At 37.6% G+C, this 25,988-nt stretch overlaps 1 protein-coding gene across 1 annotated transcript; it reads right to left on the bottom strand.

Moving 5' to 3' along the window:
• Positions 1 to 17,606: 17,606 nt before the first annotated feature.
• Positions 17,607 to 24,677, bottom strand: LOC145783194 (transmembrane protein 272-like). The gene is made up of 4 exons (XM_082594994.1): positions 24,421 to 24,677; positions 23,615 to 23,674; positions 19,680 to 19,895; positions 17,607 to 18,886 (listed from the first exon to the last, which is right to left on the bottom strand). The coding sequence occupies exons 1-4, from the start codon at positions 24,590 to 24,592 to the stop codon at positions 18,630 to 18,632; spliced, it is 705 nt and encodes a 234-aa protein (XP_082451120.1). The 5' UTR covers positions 24,593 to 24,677; the 3' UTR covers positions 17,607 to 18,629.
• Positions 24,678 to 25,988: the final 1,311 nt, after the last annotated feature.

The following is a 25,988-nucleotide window of genomic DNA, read 5'->3' as shown; positions in this document are numbered from 1 at the left end:
GTTCCAGCTTGAAACAAAAGCATTATTTGAGTTTTTAAGAACTGCTATTCGAAAGTCATTCAAACTCCGTTTTGAAATCTCAATCGTAGATTGCAAGAAAGGTAAAAGAAAGTTGCAAATTTGTAAAACTTAGGGATTACAAAAATGAAACGGTCAGACCCCACAGCTTGTACTATAACTGCAAGTTGGCCTATTAGGCGCGTTTATCCTAGATGGCAATACTGTAATACGAAACTTAATTGTACAGCTGAGGTTTTACCTGAGAAATGACAGTTTTTTGCGTCCATTTTGATGGTGGTAATCTAAGCCTCTTCAAAAGTGTTGCAGAGTGTCTTGAAACAGTGAGAGGAAATTACGCTGCTAACAACTATCTGGAGGACTACACAGGCGGGAATAAAGCCCGAAGAAGGCAAGACTAAACTTCTATTTGGTTTCTTTCTTGGTTAGATCAATCATCATCATCATTTTGTTCCTTCCTCGTATGGAGGGTTGGATACAATGCGCCATTGTTCTCGACCATGAGCTGTGCGTACTGCACATTCATATGTTAATTTTGTCCATTTTGTGATGTTTGTTGTCCAAATCATTCTTGGTCTGCCTTTACTTCTTTTACCGTTTATCTTCCCTTCTGTTAATGATCTTTGTAAGGAATTTTGCCTTATTGTGTGTCCGAAATACTTCAATTTTCTTCTTTTGATTGTTTGTAAGAGCATTTTGCTTGAATTGAATTTGGAGAGTACTTCATCGTTAGTGATCTTTTGTTTCCATGAAATTTTTAACATTTGCCTGTATGTCCAGAGCTCGAAGGCATCGATCCGTTTCTCCATTTTTTGTGACACTGTCCAAGTTTCGGAATTGTATAATAGGGTCGACCAGATATAGCATTTTAATATCCTGAGACGAGTTGATAAATTTAAACGTTGATTGGTTAAAATATTTTTCATTTTTCCAAATGTAGTTCTTGCAATTTCTATCCGTCTAAGAATTTCATGGTCACACCTCCCATCTTCAGTTATTAAAAGACCAAGATATGAAAAAGATTTTACTTTTTGTATAATTTCGTTGTCAATTATAATTTGGAGTACTGAAGTGTCTGGTGATTTTGATCAAGGTTGTGAAAAAACGTAAATGAGACAAAAGTTAACATCAAGCAGATGGTCTATCACAGTGCTTCTCAACCTTTTATAACTCACTACACAATTTTACCATTAGAAATGAAACCGCCACCCATCCCGATCACAGACTGCCTGGATCAAAATGAAAATACAGTATAACGTGAAACTATTTACTTTATTTTATATAGTCTTCCCGTTATACTTCATATTCAAATTTCATAGCACCTTTTAGTGAGACGGTTGGGCTTGTTTATTGTCCACGAGTGATTTGATACGTAGTTCGGTGCCGGACAAACCCAAGATCATGTCGCTTTGTATGTCTAATCTATTTTTGTATTTTATTTTAACAACAACAGTTTTAACAGGAGAATGCCTACTTGCAGAGATAAGTTGACGGGTAAGGCATCAGCTATTTGACGCTGTTTTCGACAACTCACTATTTGACTAATACATTCAGCAAAATAATGCGTTCAATGCCTTGACTTGAAGATCTCTTTGCTCCAAAATCGTTTTTCAGATTCAATAATTCCACCTGTGCAAAATCATGGTCTTCAAGTTTTTCTAAACTTGCAGAAAAGGAAGCAGTGGCCGAGTGGTTAGCGCGTTGGCTCGCAGTCGAGAGCCTGCATGTTCGACTCCAGCCACCTGCACTTGCTGTTGTTTTTCTGGGCAAGAAATTTTACAATAATTGCTTCTACCCAGTGATCGATTTCGAGTAATGGGTAGTACCAGTACCAAATTTAAGTACCAGTAGTATTTTAGTACCAGTAGTACCAAATTTAAGTTATAAGTGGAGTAGACAACCGTAAACAGACATTGCCGTCGGCTGCAGCGTGGGTCAGGTGTACCTACGTGGGAAGGCGTACACCGATGCATAGCGCTCAAGTCCGCTTTCCCGCAATGCAGGATAAAGATAATAAAACAAACAAACTCTCACAACTAAAAACAGGTTGATGTCAACATCTATCAAACTGAGTTTTCATGGTGTCAATATGCTCATGATGCCAATATTGTTTTGCCTGGATCAGGATGTTCATCCAGAAACTGAATCCTAGCTGTAGTTGCAATGAGAAACGTCCTTTGGTAATTTTTCCTCTTAGCAAGACTAGAATAAACGCGTTCAGTTAATCATAAAACATCATGTTCGAATCTTTGCCCTAAAAGGTTCGATTGAGGAGATTTAAACATTCGAAAATATCAGTTCAGTAACACAGTTGCGCTATCCATTCCACAGACTTCAAAAGTGCAAAACCCAATCATCATTTTCTGACTTTTTTTTTCTTGACATTTTCTGTTAGAAATTCCATCAACTTTTTACAGAGTTCATACAACCTTGGAATCATATTTCCAGGCGACAACCAACGCACTTGCGTGTAATAGAGTAAATTGAGATGGTCGCCTCCCATTTCATGACACAGAAGTGTGAAGAGGAAAGTGTTCAGGGCACCAGACTTCACATAATTAGCCATTTTGGTGACCTGGGACAATACATTCATTATATTCGACTTGGTTGGAGATTCTTCACAACCCACTGGAAAAAAGCTGGCGACCCAACTTTGGGTCGCGACCATAGGTTAACTAGCATAAGCATTAGTGGAGGATAGATGTACTAAAAAGTTCTGGAATCAAGGTAAAAGTATTTCTAGTGGGCTATTTCTGTATGGTGTTGCAGTAGCCTATTTCTAGACCCTTCTAAAGCCTTTGACAGAGTCAACCATAGTTAGCTATTCAAAACATTAATTGACCGAAATTTACTTTATGTACTTTATTCGTTTATTGGTTCAATGGTATGATCTGCAACTTATGCAAATAAAATGGAGGTCTCACTTTTCTCGTAGCTTTTCTACGAGCAACAGGGAGGGGTGTTGAGCACTTTTCTGTGTACATGGATGATTTGTCGGTGACACTGAACAAAATTAAAGCCGGTTGTTTTATTGGTAATTCAAACAACAATCATTTATTGTTTGGTGATGACTTGTGCTGTCTCTACCCAAGTATTACTGGCATGAAAAGTAGGCTATCCTCAAAGTATGTGAAAAATATGCTCAACCACATGACATAGTCTTTAATTGTGGCAAGTCCCAAGCAATGTATTTTCCCAGCAAAGGGCTCAAACTGAATATCATCCCTAATCTGTCTCTTTTTAATCCCAAACTTAATTTTGTTGACCGAGTTATTCGAATTTTTCTAGCCTAATTGACCTAGTTGACCGAATTTAGTTGACCGAATTTTTCTAGCCTATTTAGGTGAAAATACCTTATTTCGATCGTATTGTAGGCCTATGCATATGTATGGAAGCCAACTAGGTTATGGAGTAGCCTAAATTTTTATGTTCTAGTTTTCATCGTCTTCGAGTGGTGTATGACAATTCGTTTCGTATGTTAAAAGAGGCTTCCTCACAACAACATCAGTGAGCTTCAAATCTCTTGTCGTGTAACTACAGGCTCTTTTAAGGCCTTGAAACAATTGAGGCCTTGAAAGGCCTTTTTTATGTTTATGAAACGCTTCGAAATCTCAGCTAATAGTTCAATTTCGTCGCTCATGAAATCGGATTGTTTCTTGTTGTCATCGTTTTACGAACACTACAAACAAACAATGTATCTCGTATAATCTTATTCTGAATGTGTCTATTGTTTATACTGACATAGCCTATGTCTTACAGTGCATGTTGCATGCAAGAGAATTACTAAAATTGTTTTTTTTTGCTTCATATAAATCGCAAAGTCTGAAACCAACGTTTTATAATAAACTTGTCGGAAAAAGTATTTAGGCATAATTGACCATCTTTAGAAATCAATTCTTTTGCACTCCCAAAAACTAACCATGTCTACTAAAGCAGTCATCACGTAATTTAGGTTACTTCTGTGATACAAAGTTTTATTGCATATAGAGATCTGAGTTCTATAGTTCTATACTTCTTTCATAACGAACGCGCCTTTCAGAAATATTACAATGAACATAAGGTAACTGCCAATCACTTTGACAGTGCAAAGACGCTGTGAATTGAAGAAGCATTGCTCCATCGCGTGATGCACAATCAAAGGATGCCAAGTTGCCTTTCCACATTCTCCAGCTGTTTAAGTACCGCTTTGAATCAATGCAAAGGAACTTACGATTTTATCTTGAAGTAACACTTGAGAGTAGCATAGTGTCAACATCAAAGCACATTAGTCTGAAGAATAAGTAACCGCAATAATATTTTAGGTATAATGGTGTGGTTTGACAAATAGGATACGGAATCTCATAAGACTTTTGAGTGGATTTTTGGATAGCCTATTCAAGAAAATAAACAAGTTATGTATGTTACACTAGCTTAGGCTGCATACTCGAGTCATTGGAGCATTCGACTATGCAAGCAGAAAAGACAAAATTTTGCAAAAATGAAGAATGCATGAAACTAGACATAGTATCTACACTGAAAAATCATCAGTTAGGCCTAGGCTACGCTTACATCTGAATGAAAATTTAGTAGGCTAATAGGCCTTCTAAATTTTAAACCTTAAAATGTAAAATTATAAATTTTTGTTGTTTTGCAAAGAAAAAAAACAAACTAGGCTCTGTCGTTAAAAAGAACCAACTAGTGACATGGCTGATAGTAAACCCTTTGTTGAGAGTGACACGACACACGCCGAGAGCGCAAGAAATCCTCCCGCTTACGAAACCTTCCAGGAAAAACTACGGAGCGCAAAAGCAGATGCTGCTGGACCTTATGATTTTTTAAAAAAGTCTTCTTCCACAATGTGCAATTCAGGTGTGTAAACTTGCACATTTTCCGTATTTTTGTAAAGCTAAAAAAGGGAAATTCTCATAATCCTGAATAGTATTCTGTCCGTTTTTTGATATTGTTTTATGATTGTTTTTGCAGTTGGCTTCATCATAGCTGTTTCTATAGTATCAGCCTTGCCAATTGCCATGCTTGTTGTGGGTAAGATACCAATATTTTTTTCATAATAACCTACTACTTGTTGATGAAAATAAAGGTTGCTTTTATTTTTTCACACTTGCGTAGAAGAGCATGCAAACATTCTTTCAAGCCTGGTGCATTTGCACAACTCCCTTAATGACAAGAAAAGTGACTTTAAAAAGTCAGCCGCGTGACTTCTGCTCAGGATAAAGATGTCGCTTAGGTTTTCTACTCGAAGACCCTTGGTCCGAAACATATTCATTGCAAGCGAATGCGTGTCTTGAATCAACTTTGAATGAACTGTTTGAATGTGGACATGATATTCAGCTTGCTTATTTCTCCTCGTGCTCCATTTAAATATTGGGTTTCATGGCCGTGCTAGCCACGGACTTATGACGGTCCATGCACGCTACTCTTTTAAGTTTTGCCGTTTTTTTCCATTTTATGGGAAAGTGATGGATCAGCACTCAGCAGCTTATATTTACAGATGTTATAAGTTTTCTACAAGCCAGCAATTGTGAACTAAGCAAGCGGCAACTGAGCAAGTGACAACTGAGCTAGCAACATTTTAACAAGTGGTTGAAGTTGGTAAATGATGAAATTGAGAATGTAATAACTGAGCAAGCCGAAACTTGGCATGTCACAAGTCAGCAAAATGATCGAGTTTGACAAGCGGTGTCCAAGCAAGTCCGGTGTGAGCACGTAAATCTCATTTTCTGACTTGGCAGTAGCTGAAATGTACTTGCTGAGTTAAAACACTTGCTGAGTGGTCCGACGACCGATATTATGATCTTCAGCATCCTGTAAGGAAGAAGAAACAATGGTACAAGAAGAAACAAACTGTTGAAACAAAATAAATTGATTTGACTATATCTACTGTAGTCTGATGCTGTTTTAAAATTTTCAGTTAACTCACAAAAATAGAGTCTAAGAAAAAAGATGTGAAAGTTTTACAAAACTACAGACAACTTTGAATTGAACCCGGTCAAATTCTGCACTTTTTATAAAGTTTTGTATTCCTTAAAAAAAAAGTCTGCTGCTGTTCTTCTACGTCCATTCATCAGAAATGAATTTTATGAAACGTTTCAACTGCTGTTCTTGTTTGGTTCAGTGCCGGATTTACCATTAGACCACAAAAGCTGAAACATAAGACCTCAAAATATAGGGGCCTCAAAGTTTGAGATGTTACTACGTAGGGAATATTTAAAAACGTTTAAATAAATATATTATTAGAAACTTTCACCTTGTGCGTTAATGACGTGAAAGTTTTTGGCAACCAGTTCTGATAAAGTCGATAGCTTGTTCATAAACAGGTCGTATAACCTAATGCAAATTAAATTTCTAGTGTGTTCATTTTTTATAGAAAATAAATATAACACAGCTCAAAGGTTAGGCTATATTTTTAACTGTTAGCCTAATTTGCAAATGGCTTGACCGTTAATATTCATTAAGGAAATTATGTGCTAATTTTTAACCTAGGCCTGCTGTATTTTTTTTGCACTCCTTTCGTCCCCACTAGTTTTGGGCAAATTTGCACGTTGTAGCCTAGCCTACATTCTAGACCGTACAGCACGACTGGTAAAACGTAAATCTAGAATGCGTAAATTGGACATCATCAACGATGAAAAAACTCACTACCTTCCAAAATCACATCATGAGAAGCATGACCAGCAAAAGGCTACTTGATCACACAAAAATAGAAGATCTTCTAACTATGACAAAACTACATCCAATTGCAGCAATAATAAAATCAAAAGTTTTAAAACTGTTCGGCCACACTAAAAGATCACAATTCGGAATCAGCAAAGTTTGCACAGAAGGCAAAGTAGAAGGAAAAAGAAAACGTGGCAGACAACCAAAACGATGGCAAGACAACATTCAATCATGGACCGGACTCCACTTGACGACACTGGGCGAGTTGGCTCAAAATCGCCACTCTTGGAAACAAATAAGCCATGTTGATGCGCAATCTGCCGCAGGCGGAGATAACGACTGATGATGAGCCTAGCCTACATGAGACAAAACTATAGGCCTAAAGAAGAGCGAGTTTTGTTTCATAGGCAACAGACCTTTATCAAATTGTATGCCAGCAAAACAATTCGGATGGTCTTCCCAAATCTAGAATCATTATCCGGCTACCAGCTGCTCAGGAAAGAAATCCTTTTCAAGACTTAAAAGAATTAAAAATGAATTGAAGATCACTTCTTTTTCGTTTAAACTTTTATTCGTCGCCGCTCCAAGGGTCGAAGGGCTTTGCCTATCAGTTTCACCATCTTTGAGTAGTAGCAGTGACTCGGGCTAAATGTTTGGGAAGTTTCGAGCAGCCATTAAATTGATTGATCATCCAGTTTGCGCAGACCACGCACACCATTTGATGCATGACAGATAAGACAGTTGCAGCCTTGCAGATGGTCGCACTCACTGGTCGCGGATAGTGCCATTCTCCATTTGTGCATATTGGAGAGAAACAATTTGACGCCAGTGTGTAGGCGATTGGGCCACACCCAGGCGTTTCTTGGCAAAAGCATACCGGTTTGGGAAGGGCCTCTACCGGAGATGAAGCTTTGAAGTCTTGTAAAAACGGATGATCTGCACAAAGCAGTCTGTGTGTTAAAAATAATGAAAGTTTGGATGCTTTTCCGATGCTAGTTCGCCCCGATAGCTCAGTGGTTACGCGCCCGGCTCAAGATCACGCGGCGCTGGTTCGACTCTCGGGGTGTGCGCTTGAGCAACGCATTTCAGGACTGCTCTCCATTCAGCGGCACCTAGTGAATGGAATAATTCCTCGGCAACAATACTTCAACAATCGGAAAACTTCACTCTGCCGATCTCTGTAACCGACCCTGCGTCAAGAGACTCTACAAGTATGCGAAACTACCAGGAATCCCTATCAGGGCTTTATCAGTCCGAGGATAAAGATTCAAAGCCAACCAACCACCTTTTGGTATGAGGAAGGCTAGAACATTTTTTTGAATAATCTGAGTATTTTTGATCATAATAGTTTATTTCATATTAAACCAGATTATTTAGTGAGAAAGTAGGCCTACATGATAGGACCTATGCGTAGTGTGAACACTATCGTTGTAAAGTAGGTTAGCTTACAGGTAGGTTATAGTAATAATTATCTTATTAGGCCTACGTATCAGCATTTTTTATACAGGCAATATAAAATTGGTAAGTTTAATATTTTTATAGAACATAACATTAACAATAAAGTAACTACAATGATTATATTTGACAAATCTTTCCTATTTTACAGCAATATTTCACAAAAGGTTTACAATGTAATAATAAACTTTGGTCATCTTCAAATGGTTAGTTTGAACACTTGTGTGTATATTTCTCTATCACTAATTCACTATAGTATCGGTGTTTGTTTGTTTGTTTGAAATACTCGCCTCTATGGGTGTTAGGGTAGAAGTTGGGGACCTCAAAAAGGAAATAGCCTATGGCCCTTTTTTCTAAATCCGGCCCTGGTTTGGTTGAAACTACAATTTTACTCCACAGGTGCTTTAAATTTGAAAAACTGTCCGCTAAGTCACTTTATCCCAATCTGGCTTGTCGTAACCGGAAGTCTGGGTGTATTTAATCTGGTCGTTTTCATTGGGAGGAGCATCAAAGCAAGAGTGTCTGATGGAAATGATGACGAACCAAATTTACCATTCATTTTTTTTCGGACATTTTTGCAATTATTTTCCGCTGCTTGGTTTATTGCCGGTGAGTGTTGCACTTAGCTTATGGTGTCATACAGCCTATACTAGCCCACATGAGTTTGCAATGGCGTAACATGACCATTGGTTTGGGTGTTGACTTTTTCTATCAAGTTTAAGCATATAGTAGCCTATACTTGTAGGTTTAGAGAGTTACAACTATATTTGATTTAATTCGCTCTGCTTGGCTTTTTTGCTTGGGATTGAGCACTTTTTGTAGTACGGTACGGTATTAATTGTATTTATTGTTTAATCTACTTCTACTTAAAAGCAAAAAAATAAAAACAGTGAAGCGGACTCGGCTGAATCGCGTCCAGGGCTTTGTTATTACAAGTAGACTGAAGTTTGCTGAATAAAGTATAAAACACCCAAAAAAGTGGTCACGCAATGCAACTGTCAGTTTGCTGTACCACATTTTAAGATGAGTCTTGGCTATGTCAATAGCATAAATTTAAAGGATTTATCACAGACTGCTCAATCTTTATTTCATTACAATTTACAATCCTTATTCTATTCTTGTTGCATCATTTGTTGAAAATTCTATAAAATTATTTATTAGGCCTACGTTACATAACCGAACCTATATATAATATTGTTTTTGCAGTGCAAACTATTTAATGGCTATAGTTACTTTTAAACGATTTTGCAATCGAAGAGCACATATAGGAATGCAGCCAACTAACAGGAAAAAAGGAAGAAAACCGGTCCTTAGAATCGCGCGAAATACTATCGCGCGTTTAGCTCAGATAAAAAAAGGTATCCAATAATTCTTCATCAACGCTCGCAAATTTCCCAACGCTCCTTCAAAATTTCAGTTTTTACAGACTTAGCTTCTAGATCCCCCTATATGTTAATTTCCGATCAAGCTTCACTTCCAGGATATGGGTTGTCTGGTACAGTAGGATTACATTGTGAAAGACCAACAATTAGTGTTTGGATTTCCTGTTGCAAAAATGAAAAAGCGTTACAGATGTCTTGGCCAGGCAATTACAGCCTCCACAACTTTAGATATTCTGCAATTCCAGTCTTGCAGTCTGTAACTACCTTCTCTACCACATGCTAGAAACTGTCAGAGTATAGTGTAGTGTCAAAGCATTGCTGTACTGGCGTGACGTAGTTCTAGGCATGTCACTGATGTAGATGTTAAAGAGTAAAGGTGGTAAACATGATCCTTGCGATACACTGCTCCTCAAGCGGTGGGGCCAGCTGCGCTACTTATTCAAATAGAAAACAGAGTAAGAAGTAGCTTTTCATGTGAGCTACAGTTTGTCGATTGTGTGGTGAAAATTTATTGATATTTTCACAGCCTACTTTTCTTGAACCCGAAGCTGGTTTTTATGTATCCAGTCTACGTTACTTATTCTAGATATTATTTTTAGGAAATGTGTGGATATTCAGTAACTATGCACCTAACACCAGCGAAGTTTCGGCTCCGGATTACTGCGACAAATCAACATACTACCTAGCTTTCTGGATCATTAACAGTTGTTACATTTTGCTTATATTTTCTTGCTGTTGCATTGGAATTCCGCTTGCAGTCTGTTTCTGTATCACCTCCGAGTGAAGTCGCAAGAACAATATCGCATGGTTGATCCAACATCTATAGGAAACTGATTGAGGCTGTGAAAACGATCCTTTGTAATATCGGAATAACATCGCAACCAAGCACCAGTCCGTTGCAATAAAGCATTAATTTATTGCACCCAAGCACCAGTCTTTTTGTCGGATCCAGGCCTACCCCCGTAGTTGAAGATTTAGTTTAAGTGAACGGGAAGTCAATTTTCATGTTCGCTTTCAAATATCTTATCAAAGACACAGCCACATGCTCTTGATCGGAGTCGAACCTACGCCCTTTCGAATGCCGAACCAGAGCTCTTACAGATTCACAAGCATTCTAGGTTTTCCCTCAAACCTTTGTGACTCACATCCATTCTGTTTTATTTCTACGTTTTTGTTAATTTTTATTGTGATGAAATGGGTGTGATTTGCTTTGCATATAAAAAAGGTCATGTAGCATCAAACTATAATTTGAAATCATTAAAGAGAACAGAAGAACCTACTGTGAAAAGTTGTGAGACATTATTACGAAAGATACTAGTTTGCTTGTAAGAATCTTTATCCTTGCACTGGGGAAGCTTTCTTTTCTGAAAGCTTAATTCTAGTAGTTCTGCATACTTGTAGAGTAGAGGCTTTGAGTCATTGACATAGGTCTCGAAATCACCGAGTTTGACAAAGTGATGTTTACGATTGCTGAAGTGTTGTTGTCTGTGAATTATTTCATTTACTAGGTGCCGCCGTGCCGTTACTCAAAAAATTAAGCGTAGGCCTACACCCCGAAAGTTAAACCAACTCCGCTTGATCTTGCAATTTCTTCGTTACCACCATTGACTTGTACTATTTGTCATAACTAGGGCAACCAAAAGTCAATAAAGTCAAAATTTTTCTGCTCTGTTAAAAGTTTATAAAACGTCCACAAACTAAATTTCAGGCTGACACGAAGAGAGGTTACAAAGTTATTAAGTAAAAAAAAAGTCAAAATTCATGGTTAGGTCAAAATTTTCTTTTAACGTAGTTTTTCTTCTCTCTATTGATATTTTATTAAAGCTACGCAGATACTGATTTTTTGTTGCAGTTTCTGCTGCTGTTCTGACGTAATAATCCATCTGTTGCAATTTCTGAAGTAATAATCTTGTTGGGGCCACTACTGACGATTGAATATTAGCCAACTACCCTGCTGTTGATGAGTTGGTTGCCAGGGTTAAAGCAGTGACCATTAAAAACAGGCCAAGAAGAGCTAGTTTTACTTCCATTGGCCAACTTCCACAGCCAAATGTAACTAGATGGGCCTTTGGTTGAAAGCTGCTTTCTATTATTCAAGAAGTCTACTAAAAGTAAGAAATATTGTGGAAGGCTTCCATGATGGTGGTGTCTTGCTGCGGCGTGCTCAAGATGCTGTAAAAGCTCCCAATTTAGCTACTCACCTTGTAGAATAGAGGAGCAGTACAGTGCACCGTTTGATTTAATTCAGAAGATGGAAGACAGCCGATGCACCATTCAAGAAGCTTACCAGAAAATGAGGTCCCTTAACTTTGGTGTTGATGGCTGCCTAATTGGAAAATATATTCAAGCAAGAATCTCAAGAAATGACATCAAGTGCATTGTGAAAATGGGACGAGATGATATTTCACCGCATTTTTATAGCTTGTTGAGGAACTCCCTGGCAACTTCTGTATCAGTAGAGAGAAGCTTCTCTATTTTATGAAAAATTTTGGCGAGAGACAGGAACTTCAAAGGCGATAATGTGAAACATTACTTGACGTCGAAGTATAATACTGCAGAACCCTCTCAGCAGGCGCGAATCTAAGAGTTTTTTTCGGGGGGGGCCAGAAAATTTGAAAATCAATTAAAAAGAAAGAAAAAGCTAAACAGATATGAACAATGATACTACGACATATACGATATGCTAGAAAATAGACATTAAAACAACCATTTTCATCAATTGTGATGCCGAGGGACTAATATCAGCTGTTTAGAAGCATATCAAACCATTTGATGCGGAAACATACAATTTTTCACAAAATTTTGGGGGGGGCCCGGGCCCCCTGGGCCCCCCCCATAAATCCGCGCCTGCCTCTCAGTCATTGCGGGATATTTAAAGACACTCCATATTTAGTTTTTGCAGTTGTTCGAGTGACTTTCATTACCTGTTCGTTGGCTGTGGTGTCGTTGAGTCTTCCACATTTTTATTTCATTAGAAAAAGAAGATATCCTTACCTAACGGTTCGATTTCTTGTATGCTTTGTATTTCGCATTCGGGTTGCAAACGCAGAAAGTTATTGGTCAAAATTAGGTTAAAATTTGTAAATTATAAAGTCAAAATTTCAAGTTTTTAGGTCAAAAAATTGGTTGCCCTAGTCATAACGTATAAATTTTCATATTTGAACATAAAGAATGCTTAGTCTATTTCTGTAACAATTTTACAGTAAATGCTTGAAAAAAGGATTCAATTAAAAAAACGACACAATGTAATTGCGGCTATGGGTTACTGCAGTCCTGGTGGATTAGCCTACTGCATCAACAATTACTTGAGCATAAAGTATTGTTGAAACTTTCCAGCATCTTTTAGGCTTAGCCTATAGTCTCTACAGTTTCCCAAACTTGCAGAAGTTTCAAATCGTTTTTGCCGTATGCAGGCTTTATGCTTGGTAGTTCATGGTTTTGTATATTAAGGGGACGAGAAGGCAAGGCATCCAATATTTGTGTCAACCTTTATGCATGCCATTAAGTAGCTTATCCTGCCAACGACACAGTCACATGCTCTTGAGCAGTGTCAAACCGGCGCCCTTTCGGAAGTTCTATGAGTACCAGGGCTTTCATGACTGATTCAGCACTCAGGCCTTGTCACTAAGATTAATAATGCAGAGTTACCATTTGTAGCCTAATTGAGGCATCATTGTCTAAGTATGATCTAAACAGCAATTCATCGAACGACAGTTCATTAAAGTCCAACTAGTGTAGATTATTGAAAAGACTGTTCACCGGGCAACAGTTCTTTAAAAGTGACATTTCCTTCAAATTTATTCCAAACTCAAACGAGATTTTGTCAAAGAAATACCGACTTTATTGCAAAAGATATAATTTGCACAACTTTATTCATGGAAATTACACAAAATAACGTTTTGATTAAGCTAATCTCCATGTTCGTTCCATACACTGTCGTTCGATGAACTCATATTCAGTGAACTGTGCTTTGATAAACTGGCATTTTATAAGCTGTCTTTACCATCTGTTTCAGAAGATTTATTATCTTCTACAGCTGGTTTGGTTTTGAATCTTTATCTTCGGACTGACAAAGCCTTGATTGGTTATTCCTGGTAGTTTCGCATACGGTACTTGTAGAGGCTTTTGACGCAGGGCCGGCTATCGAGATTGGCAAAGTGAAGTTTTCCGATTGTTGAAGTGGTATTGTCCGGAAATTATTCCATTCACTAGGTGCCGCTGAATGGAGAGCAGTCCTTAGAATGCGTTGCTCAATGCACAACCCGAGAGTCGAACCAGCTCTCACGCAGCATGTAATCAAACAAATTCCGCAACAACAAGCCAAGAACATTGACACTGAAGATGAGCCAAAAGGAAAAGTCTTAGACATTGTAGTTGCAATAACTCCCAGCAAGAGGGTTGATAGTTTTGAGAGGGTATAGCTTCGGTACACCCAGACGTTACCTAAAACCATAAAACAAACTAGACTCTAAAAGTCAACTTATAAAGCCCTATTTTCCATGAAAACAAGGTATAACATATGCTGGTATGATGACTTATCATTATTTCAACACACATTGCACAAAAACAGGAAAAAGTAAACGAAATTTTTTATGAATATCCAGTTAATATGTCAAAAATATGTTGGTGCTACATTGAGTGATTACATTGGTAACTGAATTGAGAAGCACAAAAAACCATGCAGTGATTTAAAATATCGTACGCAAGATCCGATGAATAGGTAAGTTGGAGTTAGCTTATTGAAAAATTTGCCATGACAATTCAAAAACACATAAATAGTAGGCCTAATAGTTTATTTAAAGGTTGTGAACTATTTGTTTGGCCTGAAAACAAAAGGTAACATATAAGAACATGACAGTGGCAGTGAATGTAAAAAACAACTAAAAGACTAAACCATTGACTTAAAACGAAAAAGGTTTTAGAAGGATTATAAGAAATAGAAGGTTTGTTTTTGATAAAAGTCGGAAACTTAATTGGAACAAAATGGAAACCTTTTTGCACGGGTTTGCCTATAATCGCTCAAATATAGCCTAAGTTAGCCTATTATATGAAATTATATTGTAGACTACTAGACTATTGTGTCATCAGAAAATAATTATTTCTTGTTAGTATCATAATATGTTACTAGACCTATATCTTTTTAAGCACCGGTAATAAGAACTGCCTTTACCTCTGTGGATAATTAAAAAGTGGGCTATTTACTGTAAGAACTATCAATTAAAACTAGAAGGCTAGGGAGTATTAAACACTGCCTTCGCTCATGTAGTTTGGGATGATATACTTTTCGAGTTGGATGCCTACTAAACAGCCTCACTAAGTCCTTTAGTTTTTCAATCACTTCCACAGTTCTGCATGATTATAGCTACAATGGCTCACTTCATAAATTTTTCTGAAAAACCTCCAAAGCGTGTAAAATAAAAACAAAACACCTCATCAAAATCCAATATAACGTCGCACTGTTACAAAGTTTTCGTTGGTGATTTATACTAACAATAAATAATTATGTATGTTTTCAAAATTTCAAGCCGGCAACCCTATATCGTTGTGGGATCAAAGTCAGAAGAAAAATATCCAAGAACATAGCCACTTGGGGGCTTAGGAGAGCAATCGCCTATACAAATTTACCTTGCCCGAAAAACGGGTTTTTAATACTACTAGGCTACAACGTTTTAATGACATTGCATTACATGTTGTATGACGTTTTATATAAATGTTTGGCTGCATTTAGTTAGCTATATTTAAACAAGCTCTTTATTTCAAATTTTTAAATATTTTGCCGCAAATATATAAAAACAATATGCTTTGCACTACGTTGTAGCCTGTAGCTCACTACCGGTATGTAAAAATATATTATTGTAGCCTAATGGTAAACTATAACCTATGTGTTTATAATGAGCTAAAATTTTATAAAGATTACCTTACACTTAGGCTATAAAGCAGATGTTTTATCTACATTAGGCCTACTACAAAAACTACCAGCTTAACATAGGGCAAACTCTAATCTAGGAAGTTATTAATTCAAGTCATTGGATAAGTCTCACCCATGGCGACCTTTATACACACTTACACAGGCCATGCCAACGTGCAGCTTCACATTTGACTGGAGGCCGATCTGTTAGTAGCCAAAATCGCTAGTATAAGTTGATGGTTTAAGTAGAAGTAAATAAAAAGAGTCTTTCTTTAAATTGTGTGTATTTGTTACCATTACAAATAATAGACTAGAGTTTGGTACTCGTGCTGGAAATCCAAAAAGTGTCTGGCAACAAACAAGATAAAAGGGAATTATTTGTCATTTTTTAATGTAATATTAGACGTTTTGCAGTGATTTGAGATTCAGTGATCACACTTTGGCAAATTGGATTTTCAAACCTATTATTTCAAAGAGACATAAAGAAAAATTAACTTGATTTCAAAGTCAAAATTTTCCATCGGCCTTCAGTTCGCACGTTGACAAGGCCTGTGTATACATGGCTATGGTCTCACCTCTCGTGGTTTATAGCCAATAAAATTTACAATTAATTTAAGCTCGTTTTCATATGAGCTTATATTACCTTAAAGTAAGAAATTAAGTTGGGGCGACACAAGCTCGCATGGTAAGCCACTCACCACAACGAAGATGTTAGGACTGACATACGGTGGTTTTAATTTAAGAAAACTGCATGGTGAAGTGGTAAAGATAGTTAAACAAACCAGCTTGTTCGAAAGAATAGTACCTTTTGATGATCAGTGTCTGTTTGTAACAAGCCGTAGACTATGTTGAAGTGAAAAATTTATAAAGCATTTATCCAGTCAGAACACACCAGGAGAATCTCAATTTTACACTGATGTTTAATGTCTCTTTAATTTTTTCTTGTAAAGTAGTTTTAAATTTAATTGCGTGCCAAAATTTTGTTTCAGATTTGAATTTCAGTTTGCATGTTTACTTGTTTGACAGCAACATGGCTTTATGTGGTCGGCCATGCTAGACAGGTACAGTAGTCATTACCTGATTTAGCTCCCTAAAGAACTCAGTCGTGTCTGGTTGACAAAACGTCGGAATAAATGCGGATTAACACTTGAAACTCCTTGTGATTTTACACGAGAAGAGCGTAACATGTTATTGAACGAAATGCTTGTGAACTGTCTCATTCCATTTCAAGCAAATGCAGCGCCTACTATGCGATTCGTTTATTGTTGAGAAATATTTTGGCGTTGGCACGCTTTATTAATTACAAGACCCATAATTAGGCTACATTGTTTTTATGACACTGATTATATGAGCAGAAAACGCAACGTGTATTATAATTGTCACAGATATTTGTCAAAAACAGTAGGCTAATGCTTATTCTGCAAAGATCAAAACAAAACAACTCGTTTTGTGTTTCATATGAGAACCATGCAGTGGTGCTTGTGCTTTATTAGTTTAGAACTATGACCTTTGATTAATGACCTTTTCTCTACGTTCAACAAAAAACTCAGCAGCTGGTCGCTCGGACGAGGGGGGCTGGCTTTTGAACGGCTCAAGATCACACGGCGCTGGTTCGACTTTCGGGGTGTGCGCTTGAGCAACGCATTTCATGACTGCTCTTCATTCAACGCAACTTAGTGAATGGAATAATTCCTCGGCAACAACACTTCAACAATTGGGAAAACTTCACTCTGCCAATCTCGGTAACCGGCCCTGCGTCAAGAGCCTCTACAAGTATGTGAAACTACCAGGAATAAACCTATCAAGGCTTTGTCAGTCCGAGGATAAAGTTCCAAAACCAACCAACGAGTCAATGAATTATGACACGTTGTAATGCTCAGACGACGTAGGAACACAAGCAAGAAGCAAAGCTATGATGGAAAGTAATCCAATCTCCAGCATATGTCGCTCTGAACTACTTGTCCGCAAATTATAAGTATATTAGGCTATATGCAGCCTGTTAGCACAGCATGGTGGATTTATACGGCCTCAAGAAGTTCATGCTGATCTAATATGTGGACAGGCTACTGATTAGAATGTTTTTACAAAGCGTTAGTGAAATTGCACTGGCGTGCTGAAAACCACGTCCAAGAAAGCAATAGTCAACGTTTTATGACTTATATGGCCGTTGGCCATGGATGACCGCAAAATGTGAAAACTAAATTTATTTATCGGAGGAAGCGAGTTTCAATACATGACAAAATATGTACATTGTACAAGGGTCAGAAAATCAAAACAACACGGGCTATAATAAAATAAATTTCAGTAGAACATAAAATATGTTCGGTAACCCAGAAAATGCAAGCTAACTTATATAAAAATTTCAATAATTTGCTGGGGAGCTTTCAAACCTATAATTTTTGGTTATCTTATTTGCGGAAGCGACCATAACAACAAACAGGTCACACGATGGAGAGGCTGCACTTCATAGGAGTCGTGAAAGATCTCAAAGTATCGTTGTAGTTTTGTAATGCCAACAAATAAAAAAATAAGATTTTGAAGAAAGCGGGCAAAACGGACATTTGCTTTTGTGAAAAAAACGACAGAAATAGCACTTTTTTTCTCGCAAGACAATTAAGGACTGCTCTCCATTCAACGGCACCTAATGGATGGAATAACTTCCAGGGATAAATACCAACTAATCTTACCCTGTCAATCTCTGTAACAGGCCTTATGTCAAAAGCCTCTACAAGTATACGAAACTGCCAGGAAAACCTATCAAAGGCTTTATCAGTCTGAGGATAAAGATTCAAAACCGAAACCAAACTTTGTAGCCTAGTATTGCAATGCCAACAAATGAAATAAATGAAAATGTTTTCGTTATTTATTTTAATAGCTCTATCTAGTTAGCCTAATTATTTTTATGAGTATTTACAAAAACGCTTGCTGTGACGTGCCAAGTTCCGAGAGGGAAAAATTATTCAGAAAACGCGTTTTTTACAGTTATCAGCAGCACGACAAAACAATATTCAGAAACTGGCCTTCAGATATACTCAACGGGGAAACCGTGCTTCAACCTAGCTTTTTGGAGTGTTTCAAACTATTTGTCAAACCGAATTTTTTTTTTAAATAGTTAATTGACAACAAACTTTAAAGTTACATAGGCCTACAACGTCATTCTGTGATAGCAAAAACAAAACAAGGCTCAGCCTAAAACACACTGAAAAAGTTTATTAATTGTCTCCATTTGATGTCGTTGGAGCAGCTCTAGATTCTGTTGGAGAGGACTTGGAGCTTCCTACCAAGCAGCATGCAATTGCCGGGATTCCACAACAACAAGCCAAAAGCATCGATATGTAAGCAACAATAATAAGCCAAAAAGAGAAGTAGTAGACATTGTAGTCGCAGTAAGAATTCAAATTTTGAAAATCGGAAGCTTCAGTCGGTGGAGTTGTGTTCGGGGAGTAAATGCGGAAGACCCAGACGTTACCTAAAGACATAAAACATACTTATAAAACGAGCAACAAATGCCGTGTAATATCTCGATAGCTGAGTGTGGCACGAATTCACAGGGACAGACAAGAGTGTTTCACCCATAATGCTGAGCTTATCAGTATCGCACCACTAATTTCCGCCACAGATTCCCGGCCGCTTCTTTTGTCAGATGATTTAATTGTTAACATGCAGGGTACTTTAAGAAAACAAGCAAACATTTACGAAACACCAGTTAAGCTAAGCAACATCCATAGCCCACTATTTCTCGAGTGGAACTGTTTACATTTAAAACCAGCAATACGTGCACACATCAGAAGGTTACAGGTTTCGATCACTGCCATATGTACTATAGATTGTTTTTAAGTGTCGTGCTGGAAATTGTATGACGTAATCTAACAACACATCCCTGTCCGAAGTGCCGTCATGCAAAATAATGTAAACAATTAGGACACTCTCATCAAATTTAGAAAAGAAAAAAAGGAAATGGAATAAGCCTGCGCAGTGCGCATTCTTCCGTATTTGGAATTATTTGTGCATTGTTTTTGAGCGACAACAGCTGTGCTTGCATATGTCTTAATATCTTTATAAACCAATTAGTTTTAGCTTAAATATTTTGGCAAGAATATGTCTTTTCCTCATAAACTATACTTCGTGTAAAAAAGAAATTTACTTGAAGCGCGGCTTAAAGTATGTCATGGCATCTTTCGTTGCCTACTCTTGCCATTGACACAAAGGTCGAGTTAGGTGAAAGTGGCCTAGTTGTAGAATTAAATAATAGCCTACTTCACCTGCAATGAACCAAGCAAAGTTGAAACAGCTGAGCAAGCTGTTAAAACAACTGTAAGGCTTGTTGGTTTCTTCATCTTCAGTTCCTTCGTTTGTTTTCTTTTCCTTGAGTGTTTTTCCAATGTAAACAAGTTGCATGAAAGCGAAAACTGCGCCACTGGTGACAAGCCAAATTGGAATGAAACGTTCAACTGGGCAGCTATTTAAATTCATGGCCCCTGCAAAAAAAAATAAGACTAATATCTTCGTTGATTTACAATTTTTGTGGATCCTGGCTTTTTGTGAACCTTGACTGCACGACTGGATCGACTAAATAAAAAAGCAATGAAGCCAATCGTTGTGTCCGCTTAACAATATTCCATCGAGCGTCTTACGAAGATACACCCAGACAAAAAAGCTTGAGAAACAAAAGCAATTTCGTTGGGCGCTTTTATTGAACAACAACCAAACGTTTGTACCTCTAAACTGAGATGATGAATTCAAGATCACACAGATTGATGGGAAAATAAAAGTTGTTGAAAATATAAAAAAAACAGTTTTTTCCACATCAATTTAAACTTTTAAACCGAAATCAATCTCTTTAGGATGATTGTTACAAACGTGCAATTTACGGTGATTCAAGTTTATTGCTAAGAAGATAGTAAACGTAAGAACGGAAGTTCGCAGGTTTGTTTGTTTATCCAACTCCCCGGCATTTTCTGTGTTTATGTTTATGTTTGTTGTTGGTGTTTTCTTTTTTCTTTTGTGGGTTGTATGGCGAGAGCTTGTATCAAAAGTAGCTACGTCGGTTCGACAACGCTCCAGAGCACGAAGAATACCTTGGAAAGACAGTTCGCATGTAAAAATAATTGGGAGCATAGACTACGGCTGCTTCAGGCTCGTTGTGTTGTATCTGTGATTCGAAGTGTACTGTAGCCTATTTATGTTGTCATAATGAGCGCAAAGTAAACTTGATTGTTGTGCTTAAGTTATAAGAAACATTTCGCTTTTCAATTTCAACTCTCAGTACTTAATTGCAGGACCGTTGAAAGAATACTTTAGCCCCCAAACAAAGCACTTTCAAAGAAAAACAATAGGATTCCAAAAAATATGTGGTGTTGTGTTTTTATTTTGTTTTTTCTATAAAAATTCCAGGCCTCTGAAATTATCTCAGATGGACCAAAAGAGAGGATGAATAAATTGTTATACTAAAATATTGAAAGTCGTCATTGAGAAATCATGTATTCAGTTTTGGATTCACGAGTAGGCCTACACAAAGAATAAAAAAAGCCATAAAATATGATAGCGGCAAGGAAATTTAAATAATAAATTATCCAGTTGTGCTTGCATTTCGTGCAGTTGTGCAAGTGCTGCATGTTCAATCTGCTATTCATCGTTTTTGCATTGAATAAATGTCGGCAGACGTTAAACTAATGTAAAAAGGCAAGTCTTGCTGATTGAGAAATTATTTTCAACCAGCTATGCAATCGGGACTAACCAGGCACATAATTAATCCGTGGTTTTAGGCATTCATTGACTACATATTGTCTGCAGACGTTGAACCATCGTAAAAAAAGGCAAATCTTGCTGACTGAGAAGTTATTGCAACAGATTTACGTCACCAGTTTTGGAATCAACCCTATTAAATGCTAATTACTGAGATAGTACATGCTTGCAGCAGTTGCTTGCTTCTTATTTTGCATCTCATGATTTAAGTCACGTTTACTGCTTGAAATTATGCACGCACTACACAATTCCGGCAGCTGGTTGGCTAAGACAGAGCAATTTTTTAAACCACTCTGACGGTGGCTTTGGCACCTTCGGCAAGTGTGCATTATCGTCAATCTGATTATTTTTCTTATTTTGATCAAGTTATGCGACGACCAGCAGTCTTATCAAATCCATCGGTAGTGGCTGCGAAAAAATGATAAAAAATTGCGAGATTAGCGATCTTCATAACCAAAACAGACCTTTGCAGAAGCAGGAAATTGGAGAGAAATTGCGGTGACAAGAGTTTGCGGTTTGGAGAGTTTTTACGGCGGCCGTGGGGAATTTATCTGTCAATGTCTGGCAACACTGGTCACGGGCTATCAACTATACTTTTACAGCAGTACCGGTGTAGCAGTCCAAGAGTTACTGCAGGCCAAAAGTTACAAGAGTTGCCAAATATTTCATTTAAATTTTATTTTATTTTGTTTTGAAAAATAATTACAGTTTTAACTTCTCAAAAGGTCAGATTAACAATTATAAGTATTTTGTAATGTTAACTGAAAAGCTTGCATTAGTTTGAGAGCAATGAATTCATTACACTTAGTTAAAACAATTTTCGCTTTTCTATCGATTGCGAAAACGCCGGGCACCCCTGGTAACTTTTGGACTGACAGGAACTTCCAGACTGCAACGCCGCAGAAGCAGTCCAAAAGTTACTGCTATTGTAAGTGGGTGTGCTTTTTCGAAATTCGTTTGGGAAAAAACTTGTAAATGGACTGAAATTTTTGCAGTTAAAACTGTTTTTTTAAATGCAGTTTAAATTTCACTTGGTCAGTAGATTAACCCTCTGCAAGTAGGCTATGCAAAAGATGAATCCTAAGGATAAATATTCTCACCACGAAACCACTATTCTTGACTTTAAGTTTCGTGCCACGTGTTTTCGATGGGAGTCCAACGGAAATTCATTGGAATCTCAAAGTGCTCAACACTTTCGTAAAAGTTAAAGCCTTCCCCACGTGCTAGACTGTGATACTCACTGAAAGTTGATGGAGTTTTGACTACCGGTTGGCCTACATGTAGCCTAAGTTACTTTATATTTCTTCAAAACGGCAGTTATGAAAAACCAGACCAAAAATAGGCTCAGTGCTTCATTCACTAGAAAACTTTGGTTTTAACTTTCATGAAATAAGCTACATAAAATATAGTCAAAGACTATGTTCGTCAACTACAACTCAAGGCCAGCGGCTAACGTCAGCCTTCAAATGCAAACTTTGCACGATGTATTAAGGCCTGTAGCCTATTAAATGCCACCAATTCACGCATAGCCACGATTCAAACTTCAAAATGTTTGGAGCGATGATCAATTAAATTATTTGTTTCAACAGCGCCATATAGCCTACAACGAGTCAATAAAACACTCATAACACTACATTGTGAATCGTAGGTTGCATCATAGCACAATCAGGAAGACAGCAAAATACTATAGACTAAGTGGTCATCTAGTCAATCACCTCCCCATGTAAGTTTATTTCCCAACGCACGTAAGGCACGGACACAACTTCAAATGGTATAATACAAACAAATCAGGTTAAAATGATAGCCTACGTAGATTGTTAGGTTACAAATTAAAATTTCATTCCAATACAGCAACAATTTCTGGTACAAAACTCATCTTTTAACTTTCATCTTATTTTTGCTTCATTCCCAATTACGTTTCTGCGGTAAATCATGTTGTTAAGATGCAATGGTGGATAAGTCTTCATTCAAGTTCAATATGTTTTCAATGTTAAAATCATTTATACAAATCTGCTGCAAGGGTCAAATCTGACAACCCTGTTTTAGTAACTTCTGGACTGGCAGTAACTTTCAGACCGCGTATACGCCGTCCAGAAGTTACGGTAACTTTCAGACCGCAGTAACTCCTGGACCGTTACACCGGTACCGTACTTGTGGGTTAGTACAGTAACGCTTGACATAAACTTCAAACCGTTCAACCGTGGAGTGCGGTACCGCCTAATTTCAATACGTGAAGAGAAAGATACAGTACTGCGGTTACATCAAAAACTGTTAGACTGCCTGTAGGCCTACGTCTTGAAGGATGACTTCTAGGAAGTTGCCTTTCAGTGTCATCCGGGAAGACGATCGACACTTTAAAGAAAAAAACGAAAAACTTTTGGGTCCCAGAGGCTTTTGTGGAGAAGACTGAACGTTAGTTTGGCGTTAAAACAATTTATTGAAAAGCACTCACCTACAACTATCATGGCGACTGGCAAGGCCAACATTATAGCAACGAATATCAGGAAACCGACTGAAAAAGAAAAATACTGCAAACGAATGAAGTTTTAAAATTAACTTTTGTTTGGCATGGTTGGCTACACAAAGGTGTGCATTTTAAAATTAAATATAAGGATAAATTAACTAAACGTTTCGAAAATACAGTAGCTTACTAGTAGCTTATAAGTTACCGGATAAAAAGTTAAATTTATCTCCAGTAAAACTTGAAATTTTAGAAACCATTCCAAAGGAATGATGCTCTTTTTCATGAAACCTATTCACAAAAGAAAAAGATTTTTGTGAAAGGAAAATTTTGTCTAAAATTTCACGGAATGAATCTATGTTTGCAGAAACGATTGAGAACTCCATGACATCCAAGTAGTTTTTGCTGAACAGTTCACAAACAATTTGTTGCTACATCTTTGGTTATAATTGATGGCGTTCGAAATCCCGCATCAAATACCATAGCTGGTTTCAACAACTACGACCATGCGATTACGTCACACGTGTATCGGCACATTTTTAGAAAAAAGTTTTTATGGTGCTGCAACCATGCGTGGTAGGCCTACGGTGGTTGAGCGGTCTATTGTGCTGAAAATTGAAAAGTCTTCCGGAATTGGCTACATGAATCAAGGTAAAAACAGAGAAACCGATCATTAATGTACTGTTTTTTCAAGTGTGATAACGGCAAAGTCAAGTAAGGTCCGTATTGCTGATCTTAACCAATTTACTCAACAAAAAACTTAACATTGCCAGTCTCAGTTGAGTTTTCCAACTTACTTGTACCAAACAAGATGGTGAATGCAGATTTTGTGAAATCGACTGGTCCAGACGACTTTTTCTTGGCGTCTTTCCATTTTCCGTAGATGGAATCATACGTAGGAGGAGAAGATGCCGCATTGCCTTCGACATCCCCAGCAGTAGCCTCAGATAGTTGCTTGTTTTCACTCATTATTTTTCTACTTACTGAATTAAAACAATTAACAAGATTACCAGTGAAGTTGCTTTTGGTTTACTAAGTTTAACTTTTATCAAGAATTCACTGCAAAATAAACACATGCAAAGTTAATGAGAGTCCATGACAGAACACACGAAACAGCTACGTATTTTTTAAGCTTTGTAGCATACGTGTAAGCCCAGCTACTGTAGCTTATCTTTTATCTATAATAATAATTTTGCCAGTGCGTTTTCGAGACCCTATAATTATAAACATTCTAAATTGATCAATAAATATTGCGCTATTTGAACGGGGTTTTGGCATCATCGAAGAATTATGTCTATACTTAGCTTACTGGAGATTAAGATTGAGTTGTTACATTTTGAAAAACTTTTGCAAACTTTGCCCAGTGTTGGTAACTGTCTCACTAAAATTTTCTGATAGGAGTAAATCTTTGACTGGCATTAACGTAGCCCAGGGCTTCCCGATTGGGGGTGCCCGCACCCCCTGGGGGTGCGAGTAGCTGTTGCTAGGGGTGCGAGAATCCACCGAGGAAGAAGAGCTATACCGTATATAGAGATGGATTCTTTTTAACGAGGGAGGTGGTGATTATCTCTCAGACCATTATACTGTATATTGGCCTATAGGCTACAGCACAATGCACAACAACAAGAAAATACCACCCGACAAGTTGCTGATAACAAAAAAGCTGTGGTCCGAACTTCACGTGATTGGTGGCGGGATAATGCGATAATATGTCAAGGTAGAAATCAGTCAGCACTTGGAAAGCCTGAGAGAGTCATTTGATGGATATTTCTCCCCAGAAAATCTGGAAGAACCGGAAACTTGAATCATTAACCCCTTTGCCTTCAAATTAGAGAAGATGGGAGATGAGGATGAAGATAAGGAACATCTGATAGATATGCAAGTATGCCAATCGACAAAGCTGCTTTATGAGTCCAGTTCACTCGAAACTTTCTGGTACAGCGTTCAAACTGGGTATCCAACTCTGGCTAAGAAAGCATTGCGAGTTTTGGTTCCATTTGCTACCACTTGGCTGTGTGACTCGGGATTTTCATCTCTACTTTACATGAAGAATAAATACCGCAACGCCCTGGACCCCGAAAATGATCTGCGCAATGCATTGTCCAACAAAGTTCCGCATTTCGAACAGATAATTGCAAAGAAGAGGCAGGAGAAAAGTCAAAGATGTTGATTAACGCCATTATGTTCTCAGTTTGTGTCATTTCTTTATTCGCTTTTGCATTTTGTGTGATTGCGTTGTTGAAGGCTGCCCTTTTTCCTATTCAATAGCCATATAAAGGCCGGTGAGCTGCTTTTCTGCATTGTTTTCGTGCGTATTTTGAATTTTTTTCTCAGAATTACTCCGCTTTCAAAACAGGGGGGTGCG

This window comes from Aplidium turbinatum, chromosome 14, assembly GCF_918807975.1.
Source record: "Aplidium turbinatum chromosome 14, kaAplTurb1.1, whole genome shotgun sequence".
Taxonomy (NCBI): Eukaryota; Metazoa; Chordata; class Ascidiacea; order Aplousobranchia; family Polyclinidae; genus Aplidium; species Aplidium turbinatum.
This window is presented reverse-complemented; position numbering and strand designations above follow the sequence as displayed.

Bases quoted from the DNA above. Each gene is read 5' to 3' on its own strand.
- LOC145783194 (XM_082594994.1), bottom strand. From the start codon at position 24,592: ATGAGTGAAAACAAGCAACTATCTGAGGCTACTGCTGGGGATGTCGAA. The intron at 23,675-24,420 runs GTAAGTTGGAAA...TTTCTTTTTCAG, and splicing joins CACCATCTTGTTTGGTACAA to TCGGTTTCCTGATATTCGTT. The intron at 19,896-23,614 runs GTGAGTGCTTTT...TTTTTTTTGCAG, and splicing joins AGTCGCCATGATAGTTGTAG to GGGCCATGAATTTAAATAGC.